Here is a 15751-nt window from a genome sequence, read left to right on the forward strand (position 1 = left end):
TTTTTAAATCGGATTATATAATTCAATTGATAATAAAAAAAAAATATATATATATCAAATTAAGTACAATTGAATTTTCATCTTTGTAATATATATGATTTTTATTCATTGAAATTTGTCTAATTTAAATATCTTTAAAATAATTATTAACTTAAATCATTTAAAAAAAAAAAAGAATGGGAAATTTTTCACATTACAATGCATTTATTGATAAAAAAAATGAAATAAATGAATTTTTTATTTTTAATGTAGTTTTGTATGTGTATATAATGACAAAAAAATTTGAACTTTTATCGTGGTTTTCCAGTTGGTTTTTCACGTGATGGAATTGTTGTCGTTGTGGTTTAACAAAGGCCCTTGACTAAATGACACTAGTGTTTGTAAAAATAAAGTAAAGAGAAAGTGCATATACCAAAGGATGCTTCTAGATAATGACATATATCCTAAATAGAAAGCTTTTATTACTTTGAACTTGCTCTACAGGATTACATTGATTATACTGTTTTTTTTTTTTTTTTTTAAATTTTATTTTAATCCTCATTAGAACACAATGCCAAAGATCATTAAAATATATTGACTCGATTATATAATTTTTATTAATAATATATTTCATGCGTAAATTTATACATTTTAAAAAAAAATAATTGACTCATTTTTATTTTACTTTATATAAATATAATAATAATAAAATAATAAAAAAAATTGATGTTATGAAAAAATAAAAAAACGATTGAAAATATTATAAAGAATATATTTTTTATTATATTATTATAAATCATAACGTTTGGATGTCACTTAAATTTATTATCATTTTCGTGTTTTTGATAATTTAATTTTCCTGTTGGTTGCGTGTTTAGATAATCTAAATTGACTCAATATAAAGAAACGTAACACATAATATCAAACGACAATACATCAGTCAAAAATATAATATCACAACATGAAGATCAGTGGCTTACTTGTCTTATCAATCGTACTTTTTGTCTATGTTTGTATATATTTATATATCCTTCAAATATATTATTTTTAATAATAACAATTTTTTATTTTATTATATATTGTCAGAGTTTCAATTTTTTTTTCTTTTTAACAGGGCGATGATCCTCATGCATCAATCAGAGCAAATTGTCGAAATGAGCTGAATTTAACTGATCGTAATTATTTATTAATATAATTAATTTTTATTTTTCAAATAATTATTTTTTTTTTTTTTTGGAATTTTAGAGGAACTTATTGATGCTATACCTGATCCGATAAATATGGATTGTTATTTGTACTGTTTTCTTATGGATATAAATGTCGTAAGTATTTTTTTCAAATAAAATTTTAATTTAATGATATAATGTATGTATATATTTTTAATTTATAGATGGATATAAAAGGAAATTTTAATCCTGCAGCAGCAGTTCAATCAATTCAAGATGAATTAAAAGATGCTGCTAAACCAAATATTTATGCTTGCTATGAACAAAGTTATTATTAATTAATTAACTTTATTTATTTCAATTATTAAGTAAAAAAAATTATAATTTTTTTTTTTTTTTGCAGCTAAAGAAAATATGGATGAGGAACCATGTACACGAGCTTATGATGTTATTAAATGCTTTCAAACACGTTCACCGGATGTAAGTAAACAAGTTTTAAATATTTTTTTTTTGTATTTATATATTTTTTAAAATTTATTTTATAGTTATATGAAAAACTGGGAATTTTTCGTCCACCAACTATATGACAATTTATTCATACGAAAATATTTTATTGTCTTAAAAAAATTAAGTATTGAATTGTTATTACCGATATAAAAAAATGGGAAATGCTAAAATTTATTAATTTATTGGTTGATTTTAATAATTAAATATAAATGAAAAAAAAAAAAAAAACTATTATTAGTTGGCGTTAATATAAAATAATACAATTATTTTTTGTTGAGTTAATTATTGCTATTTTTTATTTTAATTAATTTTGAGCAGCGAAACAAGAAGAGACCTCTCGTCTTTTTGAATGAAACTTGCAATTTTCCAACTCTGTATGAGCATGCGCAACTTTCAGTAGTTTTTTTTTTTTTCTTCATATTTATTTATTTTGTTAAACACATGTGACATGTCTTTATAACAACAAAGCCCACAGGTATGTTAACATATATATTCATTTTTTGTTTAATTGTTTAAATGTCAGTAAAATAATAAATATTTTAAATTATAAAACCCAATTATTCGTATTATAATCAATAATTTATTGTTTTGTAGAAAAATAAAGAGGCTTAAATTGACAAAAACAAAAAGTGAGGTTACACAGTAAGATACACTTCAAGTAATAAAGAATAAAAAAATTATAAATAAATAGTGATTTATTTATATAAAAAATTATCTAATTTATCTCAAGTAAGTACGAATAATATAAACAAAAATATAATTGTTTAAATTAAATTAACAGAAAAAATATTTTTATGTAGATTGAGTAAATCAAGGACAATTTTTATTTGTTGATAAATAACAAAAAAAAAAAAAAAAAAAAAAACATGGCAAACAGCTCAGAAGAGGTTGGTGTTTTAAAAGAGAATGGTAAATTATTGAAAATTGAGACGTGGATACCTTATGATAAATACAGATCACAAAATTTTAGAATTTTTGGTAGTAATGCTATAATTGACAAAAATATTTATTGCAATTTTGATTATTTGGCATATTGTGATAATAATGGAAAAATACATATAATAATTCGTAAAAGTTTATTAAAACAAGCAAAAGCATCTTTTAAAATATCTGTTGAATATGGAAAAGCACATGAATGTGTAAAAGATGATTGGGTTGAAGATAAACTTTTTTTAGGTATACCAATATATCCAATTGAAGTACCTACAAATAACTCTTATGTCGAATTACTAATACATATTTCTATCGAAATTTTATGGTATGGATTAAATGATGAAGTTCCAATCGTTCCACCAATGATTGCTGGAATGACTGATTTTTTTTCACAAATAAATTTAAGTGATTTTACCATCGTTATTGGTGAAGAAATATTTCCAATACATAAAGTTGTATTAGCAGCACATAGTCCTGTATTTTTCAAAATGTTTACATCTGATATGAAAGAAGCACGTTCAAATAAAGTTGAATTACATAACATTGATGCAAAAATTTTCATGTATGTTTTAGAATATTGTTATACAAATAATCCTAAAGGTACTGATAACATTGAAAATACATTTAAAATAATGAAAGTAGCTGATCAATATGAAATTATGTCTTTAAAATATATTTGTCAAAAACAATTGGCAAGTAAAATTAATATTGATAATGTATTTGAAATTCTTTTAATGGTTGATGAGTGTAATGCTGATGAATTAAAAAAATTTGCTACTCAATTTATGCTACAAAATAAACGACTTATCGTGGCAAAGAATGATTTTAATGTTGTAGCTTTAGAGAGACCAGAATTATTTATTGATTTTTTTGTCAAGACAGTTAATGATGAAACATTGAAAGCAGAAGAATTTTGTGAAACAAGAAAAGATTGTAAATTATTGACACTTCATGCATCGATAGCTCATAACAAATACGAATCACCAGAATATAAAAGTTTTGGTATCAATTCTATAAATGACAATAATATTTGTTGCAGCTTTGATTACTTGGCATTTTTTGAAGATGGAAAAAAATTAAACATATTAATACGTAAAAATGTCACAAAACCTGTTAAAGTATCTTTCGAAATATCAGTTGCATCTGGAGTAGAAGAAGTAGTCACAGAAATTACAAAAGATGATTGGATTGATGATGTACATATTTTAGGTATACGAATGGACAATATTGATAATGAATATCACAGAATACAATATCGACGTAATTTTCAACTAGAACGACAAGTACATATTACTGTAAATATGTTATGGTATGGATTTAATCATGAAATTCAAACTCATCCACCAGTAGTTGCTGGAATGAGTGATTTTTTTTGTCAATCAGATTTAAGTGATTTTACCATAATTATTGGTAAAGAAATATTTCCAGTACACAAAGTTGTATTGGCAGCACAAAGTAGTGTATTTTTAAAAATGTTTACAACTGATATGAATGAGGAAAATTTAAATAAAATCGAAATAAATGACATTGATGTAAATATTTTTAAATATATTTTAAAATTTTGTTATACAAATAAAGCTGAAGGTGTTCATAATGTTGAAAATAATCTTAAAATAATGAAAGGAGCTGATAAATACAAAATTCTTCTTTTAAAATATATTTGTGAAAAAGAATTAGCAACTAAAATTAATATCGATAATGTATTTGAGATTCTTTTAATGGCTGATGATTGTAATGCTGATCAATTGAAAAAAACTGCTGTTCAATTTATGATACAAAATAAAAAACTTATCGTGAAAAAGGATAGTTTTAACTCTGTAGTTTTAGAACGACCAGGATTATTGCTTGATTTTTTTGTCAAGTCAATCAGTGATGAAACTAAGTAGTACATAATATGATATTAAAATTTAAATAAAACTTTAATTTTATTTTTTTTTATTAAAATTTGACAAATAAATTATCTTGATAAATTTATTTTTTATTGTTAAGCTGCAATATTTGATGAATAAAAAAAAAATAAATGCCAAATTTAAATAAAAAACTTTTGATATTGAGTATGTTAACATAATGATAAAATTAGTTAATAAAGAAAACAATTTTTACTAATAAAACTTCATTTTTTTTTCCCCAAGATATCCAGTATTTTTCCAACAACAATAATATAAAAAAAAAACAATTTTAATTAGCAAAAACATATTGCTATTTAATGTCTTATCAGTATTGATATTGATTAATTCTATATTTTACATAAAAAAATTTTAATAATTCATAAAAAGTAATAGCCACATATAAAAGTCAACTTTTCTAATTCACGTCATAACATAAATGCGATAATATCATGATTTTTTTAAAACTCAAATTATAATTACTAGCAAATTTTTTAGTTTACAAATTTCACTTGGATTTAAAACAATGGCTAGTATATTTAGATTTTTTTCAGTATTTTTCATCGTACTATTGATTCTTGTAAGTACATTTTTTAAATTAGAAAAAAATAAATAGTAATAAAAAAAAAGCAGAATAAACACGAGAAATAAATTAATTAATAAAATATATATTATGAAAAAATACTGTCAACTGCACAGTATAAATATATAAATTGAAATAAAACCTTGCAGATGCAGACAAAAGCAGACATTCGACGAGAATGTCGAAAACAGACTGGAGTTGCTTGGGGTAATTGTATTACACTTGAGAAAAAATTTTTTTTTAATAATTAACAGCTTCTTATAATTATATACCTATCTACCAATATTAATGAATATTTTTTTTTTCTAGATCCTCTGTCTAAATTTAAAAATGGTGACTTTAATGAAAATGACCCAAAACTAAAATGTTATCTCAAATGTTTTATGCAAAAATATGGAATTTTTGGAGATGATAGTATTTATATTGATCGTGTTTTACGATATTTACCATACAGCATGCAAAAAACTTCAAAAAATACACTTGAAAAATGCAATCTAATTCGTAAGTTTTTATGATGTTATTTTTATTTTTATTTTTTTTCAAACTTGAATTTAATTATAGTTACATAAGCATTTAGTATACTTGTAACTCGTCAACTGAACATTAAACTTTAACTTGTAGCAAGTACAGATTCTTGTGACAAAGCCTTTCAACTCTTAAAGTGTTACTTCAAGTCACAACCAGAAGTAATATTCTTAAAACTTTTATATTATTTTACTGTCTAAATTAAATTTTTATTCATCTATTTATATATTTGTTTTTTCACTTTTTCAGGTTCTTCGAATTGTTCCACTAGTAAAATAAAAAAAAAATAAAAAAAAAATACAAATAACTAATTTAAAATGTAAATTATATATAATATAATTTTTCATGATTAATGAAAATTGTAAAATATATATATGTATATTTATCTGATAAATGTGTTGAGTGGACTTTTATCTTCAAGGACAAAACTTGTGCGCATTTAACGTATATAACGTCATTTCCTTCTCGAGTACATACATTTTTATTATTTTATTTTTTTTTACTACTCGACCTACAATTTTTTGGCTGCCAAAAATTTTTCTCTGCGTAATAGATATTGCGATAACTCTTTTTTTTTTTTTTTTTTACTAAATGAAAGTTAGATATAAACAACATTTAACATAAAAAAGAAGGAAAACAAAAAAATATTTAGTATAATTCCCTTTTTTTTTATATTTTGAAAGCTCAATGTACAATTTATATATATATATAAAGGGCAAGATATTTTATTGAAAAAATACAGTTGAATAAACAAGCGAGAAAAAGAGAGCGATTTAATATTCATCGACAAAAGTAATAAAAAAATAAAAAAAAAGTAATAAAAATATTAACGAAAAAGAATCATGTACACAGTAGTTAAATTAACGTGTGTCATAATAAAAAAAAATATTGCAAATAATGAGTAGATATTGAACTGAATTTATATTTTATATAAATATCAAAGTACATTTACAACAACTGGTAAAACGATAAAATCCTTGCTGACACAGTAAAAATATCATGTCCAGCTGAAACATATTTGTTGATAGAAATTTTCGAAATAAAAATGAAAAAAAGAAAAATTAATTTAAGGACATTGATGACGCATATGAATAAACCCACAAAAAAAATTACTAATAATAAATATAACGAGGGTTAAATATTTAATCATGTCCCTCTAGCTGTTTGATTTTACTCCTCAATTTTGATTCAATATCGTAAATTTAAATTCACCGAATTTCATGTGATGTCTAAAATCGTTTGTAAATTTATACGGTTATATTATACATAATATATATTTAAAAGCTTTATAGTTATTCAGTCATTTCTATATATTATCTATGTTTGGAATTACTGATCCGGATGTTTGCATACTCTACCGCGTGTATCAGTAACATCATATAACTGCATTCAAGCTTAATAACGCTCTGTTTATCACTGTTTAACATACAAATACATGGGTACACGTAAATTTACCTAAACTTCATTAAAAAAAAATCTAGACAAATATAAGTGAGTCAATGAAAATTCATCAAGAAAGAAAAAATAAAAACATAAAAATAATTTAGCTAAATAAATTTAAATAAGTTGGAAAAAAATAAATTATTTTTTATCGAAAAAAGTATACCACGTCATTCTCGTAAATATAAACGATGATTTTTACAAAAAGAAAAAAAAAGCCAAGAATTATTAAAAGTTTTTGATTAAATTAACTTGGTTTGTTTTAAATAAAAAAAAAATTGGTTTTAAATAAAAGATCATTTGATTTAATTAAAAAATTAATAATGATTCTTAATTTATTATAAATTTAAATATATGTATATCTATTTATTTATGATGAAAAAAAAAACAAACAATGATAACAAATAATATATGATCGGATGAAGCTTTTATGTACGCTTGAGGATATTATCTTAATTATGTTGAGCTTTTGAGAATGACCTCTGGCATTGGTATGATTAACGAGCAACTAATTTTTCTCACTTCACTGCAAATCTCAATTAAAACTTTATTAACGAAGTCTTGGAAGGTCGACGATTAAAGTCAATTTTGTGAGATTTTTAGTAAAATAAAGTGAGAGAATACTATATTATATTTTGAAATCCAAAGCCACGTTTGTACAATGCAATCTAAATGTAAAATTGCAGTCACTTATATGGACTGAAAGGACCACTGTTCAAAATGCCAACTGAATCCTCGTATTTTCATTTTATTCACGATTTTTTTTATTTTTTATTTTTCTCACTCTCAACTCTTACTCACTCACTCACTCACTCTCACTCATCCTGCTCTTTTTTTATTTTTTTTTCAATTTTTTCCGGGTTTTCATTTCGACAGTACGTTCTCACACACATCTGTCGAGTATGACACTCATTGGTCTCATTTTTGTGCAACTATACTCTTTAAATTAAAACTGTTTTTCAATTTATTATTTAATTTTATTTTCATCACCGTTTAAAACATTAAAAAGATATATTAAAAAAAAGATAAAAAAAGAAAATTATAATATCATCTAAAATAAAACAAAATATATAATATATTCAAAAAAAAAAAAAAAACTTATTATTGATTAAATATTAATAATTTATTAATAAAAAAAAATATATATAAATATTATGTATTTATTATACTTGTATACTTGATGATCTTGGAAATTCAAAAAGCAAAGTCCCTCAGGCAGAATTCAAATATCTCAAGAGAGTTTTATCCAATAGTTGTATAAAAAAAAAAAAAAAATATATGATGTATACATATATTCCCTTCGACAATAACCATGTATATATTTTCCATTCAAACTAATAATTCACAAGTAAAAAATTTGAAAAACATTTAAATAAACAAAGCCAATTTATAAATAAATAAAAATAAAATAATAATTATTGGTAATATATATTTAGTTTAAAATATGATAAAATAAATGAGTATTTTGAATTTGTGGAAAATTAGTTTGTGCTATGTAATGTAGTATGTGGTTTGTTGTTGTCCCTTTGCTGTTTCTTGTCCAATACCATTGGGTATATGATACGGTGTTGTGTAATATATATCTATCCTAGAATTTCAACCCCAGAGACCTGTTATAGTTGGTTTGAGAAGCCACAAGTACGATCATTGCATTATAACCACATAAGCGGAAGTTTGTACTATGTACTCAGCTTTAATTATAAACCAAGATCACTTGAATTTATTTTTATTTTTTTTTCTATTTATTATTGGTTATTTATTTATTTGATAAGAAACTTTGTTCGCTATTTAGTATATTGTATATATTTTTATTATATATATTCAACCCTCTTAATATATATTAGGAATTTTGTATTGTACGCATATAATATTAAACTTTATGAATTACATTTGATCATTTTCAGAATAAATTTTAACACTAAAAGTTTAGTCCAAAAATTTTTCATATACAAATATGATAGTTGTTTATCTGAAATGGTATTTATGCCAAGATATATGATGGATTATATTTTGAGCTTTATTTCAATGGAGGGTTTTGTATATACATGTGATAAATATCGAAAAAAAAAAAAAAAAAAACAGTGAAAAAGTTAAACAAGGGAGTCCTTGTTTTGTCATACAAAGTATTTCAAAGAAAGTGTGAAAGTAAATGTGTGTAAAAGAAAAGAAAAAAAAAACTATATCAAAATAAAAGTATAATAGTATAAAAATCCCTGGACAATTTTACCAATGCTTCACTTCAATTTCCGGTGTTATGGATGAGTGATTGTGAGCGATGGTCTGAACGAAAAAATAACTCTTGTTATATACCAGAAATAAAAAAATAAATATACTTTTGTTTTGTAAACTAGGTGTTGTTACAGTAGTAATTTGTTGTTTGTATTTATTTTTTTTTATAAAAATTTTATTGTCCTAGTAAATTGGTAAATTTTATTTCATCATGTGTGATCATTGCGCGTAAGTTAAATATCAACAAAACAGACAAATATTACAATATAAATAAAAAAATATCTGCTGCTATTTTTTTTATGATTATTATTATTTTATGATGTTATTACAGAAAAACAGAAGGTTTCAAAAAAACATGCGGATGTTCTGAGTAAATATGAAAAATATAAAATTTAATTAAAATATTACTAAAAAAAATTGAAAATAAGAAAATTAATTTGACAAATTTTTTCATATTTTTTTTAGAAATAAAAAAAAAGAAAATGAAAATGGAAAAAAAGATGGAAATTGTTGTGGTGGTGGAAAGTGAGTATTAAATAAATAAATAATAATAATAATTTTATAAAAAAAAAAAAAAAAAAACAAGCTTTTTGACTTGAAATTGAGAAAGAAAAAAATAAAAATAAAAAAAGAAAATATCTATATAAACTTGAACCAAAAAATGAAGCTCAGCGTAAGGTTTGTCTGGGGAAATTCCGGTTTGTTTTTTCATATTATATTATTATTGTTGTTATTGTTGTTGTTGTTATTTTTATGAGAATGGTAAAAGGGAAAGCGTTTGGGGACTCTATATATGCATGTATATATCATAAAGCCAAGTATCGAAGGGTGTGAAAGTGGGTTACAGAGGTCAAGTGTTTGCGTGGGGAAAATGAAAACGTGCCAAAATTGGAGATTTTACTGAAGAAAAAATATAATAAATATATAAAAAAACAAACCAAAAGGATTTTTATAGTGGTATATAGCAAGGTTAAAATCATCTTTTATTCTTAACCAATTAAATTATCACGTATTTTTCATTGGTTTATTAAGAAAAATCTTAAAAAACCGTCATTTCAATGTGATATACTAAAGATTTCTCATTTTATTTTTCATGAAAAGAATATAAATAAATGAATAAACTTTAAATTAAAATTTTTAATTCAACAAATTTTATTTTAGTAAAATAAGAAAAAATATATTTCAAGTTTTTTCATTTATTTATTTAATTTATTTTTTTTTTTTTGTAGAGTCAAAGGGGGCACTGGTGGCTGTGGCTGTTCAAAAAATCAGGGAAAATAAAAATTCTGAACAATATTATGAAAAAACTATGAATCAGCAAATAAAAAAAAAGATAATTTTTTAAAAAAATAAATTTTAATTAATATCTATTTATAAATTTTTATCAAACAATAATAAATATATATAAAAATTGTTTTCAAACAGTATAACAATATTTAAATTTTTTTAAAAAACGCATAAATTTTATGTGAAAAGTTTAACAAAAAAAAAAATTTAAAAACAGCAGGTAATGGAGGTTGTAATAATTTTAATACAACTGTAAAGACTAAACCACCAAGAGACATTAGATAAAAAAAATTATTACAAGTATACTGACTATAAAAAAGATGAAAAGTAGAAGAGAAATAAACTCATGATACTGGCAATGAAGTAATAACTGTAATAACGAGCAAATAAAATTATATATATCTATATACACACACATATCATGAGCAATGTGCAAGTTGAAATAAAAAAAAGGGCAAAAAAAAAAAAAAATAAATAAAATAAACGAATCACGGGATTTGTATTCAGTTGAACTAAAGATTAAACCCGACATTTTAAATGGATCTCTTAAAATCTCTGGAAATGAACCTTACAATATTTTTTTATTTTATTATTTTTTTCTCTTGATAAAAATTATAAAACTTTATCTATTAAATAGAGATTAAAAATATTATATATATATATATATATATATTGATAATATATATTAGTAAATATACTAATAGGATATTTTTTTATTATTTTATATTTACTATAACAAGGACATTTTGTGATGTCTTAAAATCTCATGAGATGAAAGTACATTTGGGAGCTGTTTGTTCTCGACTTTGATCAACCAAGTTAAGTCTGCAAAAATATTTTTCTCCTATTGTCTCTGGGGATACAACGTGAGCTTGAGATGAAAGTTGAGTTTTATAGTTTCTTTTTTTTATTTTTTTTTATTTTTTTACATAGATACATTTTAGATGAAATAAATAAATGTGGGTGGTTAAAGTGAGAAAAATTAATGTAGTAAGGATAAGATAAAGATAGTAAATCAAAAAAAAAAAAGAACGAGATCAGAGACAAGGGCTTAAATTTGTAGATAAATAATATGCGCAAGCGCTTGTTTAACAGTGGAGCTTGCAAGCCACGCGGCGGCAGTCTGTCTCAAACCGCGAAACTCCCGCCTTATCACGGGACCCGAAGGGATACCTTATGTTGTGATTTTTCCATAGATAAAAAAAAATATTTAAACATTTTTTTTTTTTTTAAATAAAACTTCAATATAATAATAATAATCACTAATTTAATCGCTCAATAAAAAAAAAATATTTGTTAATAAGTGTTTGTGTTAATTGATAAAATTATTTTTTTTTATTATTTTTTTTTTTCATCATTAATATTGGTAAAAATAATAACTATTAAAAATATATATTGTGGGAATAAAGAAGAATAATTTATATTTCTTTTTAAAGCTATTTTACTTTTAAAAAGTTTTTTAAATTAAAAAAATTACCATAATTTTCTTTTGTTAGAAAAAAAAAATTAAAAAAAAACTTCCAGATAGTGCAAATTGATATTTTGTTGTGGTTTTTTTTATATTTTTTATTAAACTAATTGTAAAATGATACTTTATGATGCAATTTCTTATAATGATCATTTAATTTATCGATGTAAATATATATCCAAGCAATAGACACATTTCAATGTCCCTGGAGATGAGTTTTCCTTTCTCAAATAAGCCATCGTCGCTTGATATACTCCATTGGGGTTTAACTTTACTGGTTAATTGGCTCTTTAGTGGGCTAATTGTGGGACAAAATGATCAACTTGATATTATCTCTAAAATGCTTTTATCAACAGTTGTACAAAATACAATTACGTTGATTTGAATTTTATTAACTCAATTAATAATTAAACTGTTTTAGAAAATAATTAATTTTTATTTGACTGTTTAATGTCTGCATAATAACTTTTGTCCTTGAATTTATAATTTTTTTTTTTTTTTTCATATCAAAAACCTTCAAAGATACTAAAAGTTTTTATAAACAGTTTAAAAAAAGTTTAATTTGACAAAGTCATCATAAGATCATGGCAATTCAATTTCACAGGGTGGATAAAAGATAGAAAAAAAAAAAAGAAAACTACATGTATATATTGCGGTAAAAAAAAAAAAGAATTAGAAATAAAATAAATAGTAAAAGAATGCGACTGAAAAAATGCAAAAAAAAAAAAACTTAAAATTGTTTCTCTTTATCGAAAAATTTTCAAGAGGAAGTGTAATCCGTATTTTGGAAATTTTTTTTTTTTTTCTTTTTTTTTCTACCCTTTATTCTGACAACATTGCTTGGCATTATATCCAGTGATAAAAAGCCCAAAAAATATTAGCCCAAAAAAAAAGACACAAAAAAACTTTTACTTTGGTTAAAACTTTTGTTAAAAGTGAAAGGCATTGTTCTTCTTTGTTCCCAGAAATATATATTAAAAAAAAAAAAAATGATAAAAAAACCCTACGAAATAGATTAAATCAAAACTACGACAAAATAAAAGTGTTAAAAACAGAAAAAAAAAATAAAAGAAAAGTATAATAAGAAATGGCTGGCGATCAGTGTTGTTTTGATAATAAAAATATAAAAAAATCACAATGAACATATAGTAACAGTGAATAATAAATTAAATTAAATCAAAAATAATAATTTAAAAATGTGAAAAAAGTGATTACATCAGTGTCATAATATCTTGGAAATTTTTTTTTTTTCAAATGTCAGCAAGTACAACGTTAATTACCCGGAGAACTTTTATAAAACCGAGGTAAAAGTTTGCCGTTGAATTATCACTCATTAATCACTCAGGTTTGTTATATACAATTTTTAAATTTGACTTATATAAAAGAAAAAAAAAAAAATATGAAAATTTAAATAATCATGTTCCTATAATTTCTTATCATGTGAATTTGTTAAAAAACTAAAATACATATTTTCTAAAATCTTGAATTATATCATACGTTATAATATATAAACAAAATATGATTTTTTTTTAAACGTTTTTGTATCCAAATTTTGATTCCAATCGGCCTAAAAGTTCATCATCCAACATGTCCTTCATGTGCCGGAGGGTATCATATCTCTTTTATCTTTTTTTTAAAAAAAAACTTTCTCTCCTCCTGAAATCTTTTCCCTGTACAAATTTTTTTTTATACATATATACCCCTTAGCAAAGGTTCTTCATCTCTCATGTATATTCAACTGTTAAAACGATTTTTCTTGACATTATTCAAGTTTTATTATGCAGAGACAATTCAACTTTCTTATGTCATTTTGGTACCACTAAGTAGATACTTTACTAATGGCTTGTTTTACTCAAATTTTTTTCTTTTATTTTATTTATTTTTTAGTCATTTATATAATTTTATTTTTTCAACTTTGCTTTATATCTAGTTGACGTTAAACCGTATAAAAAAAAAAAAAAAAAAATATCCATAAAATTTCTGAGAAAAAATAATAAAAATATTTAGTTATTCAAGTAATTTTAAAAAAGTAAACAATTTTTCTCATCTTTTTTATTGAATAAATAAACTCTATTATTAAACACAGGACATGTAGTTTAAAAAAGTTTTCAAGTTTATATATATAATAGTTTAAGTTACCTTATAGTAATATTAGTTGCATTATGATAATCGAGTCAAAGGTTTAAAAAGACGTGACACGAGTTAACCACGTCAAGTACCAACATTGACTTTATTAAAAAGAATTTAATCTCTTTGTTTTAAGTAGCCTGTCTCTATATATTTTTTTATTTTTTCATAAAAGTATATGATAATATTCAAGCTATTTTTTCTTGCTAATGTAAAGTTCTTTAGACATTTTTGTTTCATCACAGATAAAAGCTAATTAATTATTTTTTTCAATATTCATAAAAAAAAAAAAAAAGTTTATTATATAATATTTTTAATTAATGAATAATAATATATCAATGCTTTATTTTAATTTAATATTTCGAGATAATCAAGAATAATGAAAATAGTTGATGATTTGATGAACCAAAAAAAAAAAAAATATTAATATGTCTTCAAATAAGTAATTTAGCTTTATCAATATAAATTGAGAAAATAAATTAAATTAATTAAAAAAAAAAATTTGTCAAACAATTAAGCACAGAGTTTTTTTTTTTAAATTGATTTAATTAAAAATTTTCATAGTATCTTTAACTTTGAAAATTAGTTGATTATTTTTTCAACTATTTATTGATAAATAACTTGAATAATTACGTGAATAATAAAAGATTGAACAATTAAAGATTATTTGGATATTCCAATTATTATTGTAATTAATCAATATAGTGATGGGGACACAATGCAGTGTTCGATTTGTATTTATATATACAAAATCAATGGAATATATATGTATATATACTAATAGATGAATGGACAAAGGACAACTGGGTATACCTTGATGCTTTGAATGGTCGTTCATTTGTAATATTGCATCTATAGTGCAAGAGAATTGCCACAACTGGGCTTCGCATTGCACAATTGTATAGCACAAAATACTCTTGAACTAACTGAGAGGAAGTAATAAAAAAAAAGAAGAAAAAAAAAAAATCAAAGAAGGTAAAGAAGAGAAAGAGCGAGATGAAAGAGGGTTTTTTTAAAAAAAAAAAAAAATCCCTTAATGGAAAATTAAATGGTTTATAGCTTGTACGATAATTTAAATTTGATTCCGGGAATTCTCCGCGTGATTTCCAATCCATTTGAATTCCCTTCGATTATTTGAGAGGAACACTTCCATCTTCTTCAACAAGAAGTATTAAACGCTGATGTTGTCATGTTGCTCTATATATATAAAATTTATATATATATGTAAGTGCTTGTCACAACAAGCACGTATACCTACACTATGTATATATCTTTAATTTTTTTTTTTTTTTTAAATAAACTTATCACAACGAGCTGTTATAAATCAACAGCCTGTCTTCACTTATCCATCTACATCAATATGTACTATATCTTGATACTTAAATTTTCTTATTATTATTCTGATGTATTGGCAAAGATTACATGACTAAATATATCCTAAATAAAAATTATTTTAAACGAAAAAAATATCTGCATAAAAAAAAATATCCTAAAAATAAAATAAACTTTGTGTATTTAAAACAATATACAATTTTTTTTTTTTTTTCTATATTATTCATCAGGATATTTTATTTCAGAATTATTTAACCATAAAAATTTGTGTTTAGAATTTTTTGATTAT

The 15751-nt window shown here is 22.8% G+C and overlaps 4 protein-coding genes and 1 long non-coding RNA gene across 5 annotated transcripts in view; 4 read left to right on the forward strand and 1 right to left on the reverse strand.

Moving 5' to 3' along the window:
- LOC122855567 (double-stranded RNA-specific editase Adar-like) overlaps positions 1-15751 on the reverse strand; it is a 67718-nt gene that overhangs the window by 6652 nt on the left and 45315 nt on the right. The gene's annotated exons all lie outside the window — the stretch shown is intronic.
- Positions 941-1881, forward strand: LOC122856268. Its single transcript, XM_044157966.1, has 6 exons — positions 941-988; positions 1094-1154; positions 1225-1301; positions 1370-1472; positions 1549-1625; positions 1691-1881. Exons 1-6 carry the CDS (start codon positions 941-943, stop codon positions 1730-1732), a joined length of 408 nt encoding a protein of 135 aa, XP_044013901.1. The 3' UTR covers positions 1733-1881.
- On the forward strand, positions 2088-4696 carry LOC122855591. Its single transcript, XM_044157077.1, has 3 exons — positions 2088-2127; positions 2247-2381; positions 2453-4696. The coding sequence occupies exon 3, from the start codon at positions 2519-2521 to the stop codon at positions 4469-4471; it is 1953 nt and encodes a 650-aa protein (XP_044013012.1). The 5' UTR covers positions 2088-2127; positions 2247-2381; positions 2453-2518; the 3' UTR covers positions 4472-4696.
- On the forward strand, positions 4989-5693 carry LOC122856290 (general odorant-binding protein 56d-like). Its single transcript, XM_044157987.1, has 3 exons — positions 4989-5051; positions 5204-5261; positions 5364-5693. Exons 1-3 carry the CDS (start codon positions 4998-5000, stop codon positions 5567-5569), a joined length of 318 nt encoding a protein of 105 aa, XP_044013922.1. The 5' UTR covers positions 4989-4997; the 3' UTR covers positions 5570-5693.
- LOC122856404 lies at positions 9580-10670 on the forward strand. Its single transcript, XR_006374146.1, has 3 exons — positions 9580-9618; positions 9714-9773; positions 10478-10670. It is a non-coding gene; the product is annotated as an uncharacterized LOC122856404 (long non-coding RNA).

This window comes from Aphidius gifuensis, linkage group LG1 (assembly GCF_014905175.1).
Source record: "Aphidius gifuensis isolate YNYX2018 linkage group LG1, ASM1490517v1, whole genome shotgun sequence".
In the NCBI taxonomy this organism is placed as follows: Eukaryota; Metazoa; Arthropoda; class Insecta; order Hymenoptera; family Braconidae; genus Aphidius; species Aphidius gifuensis.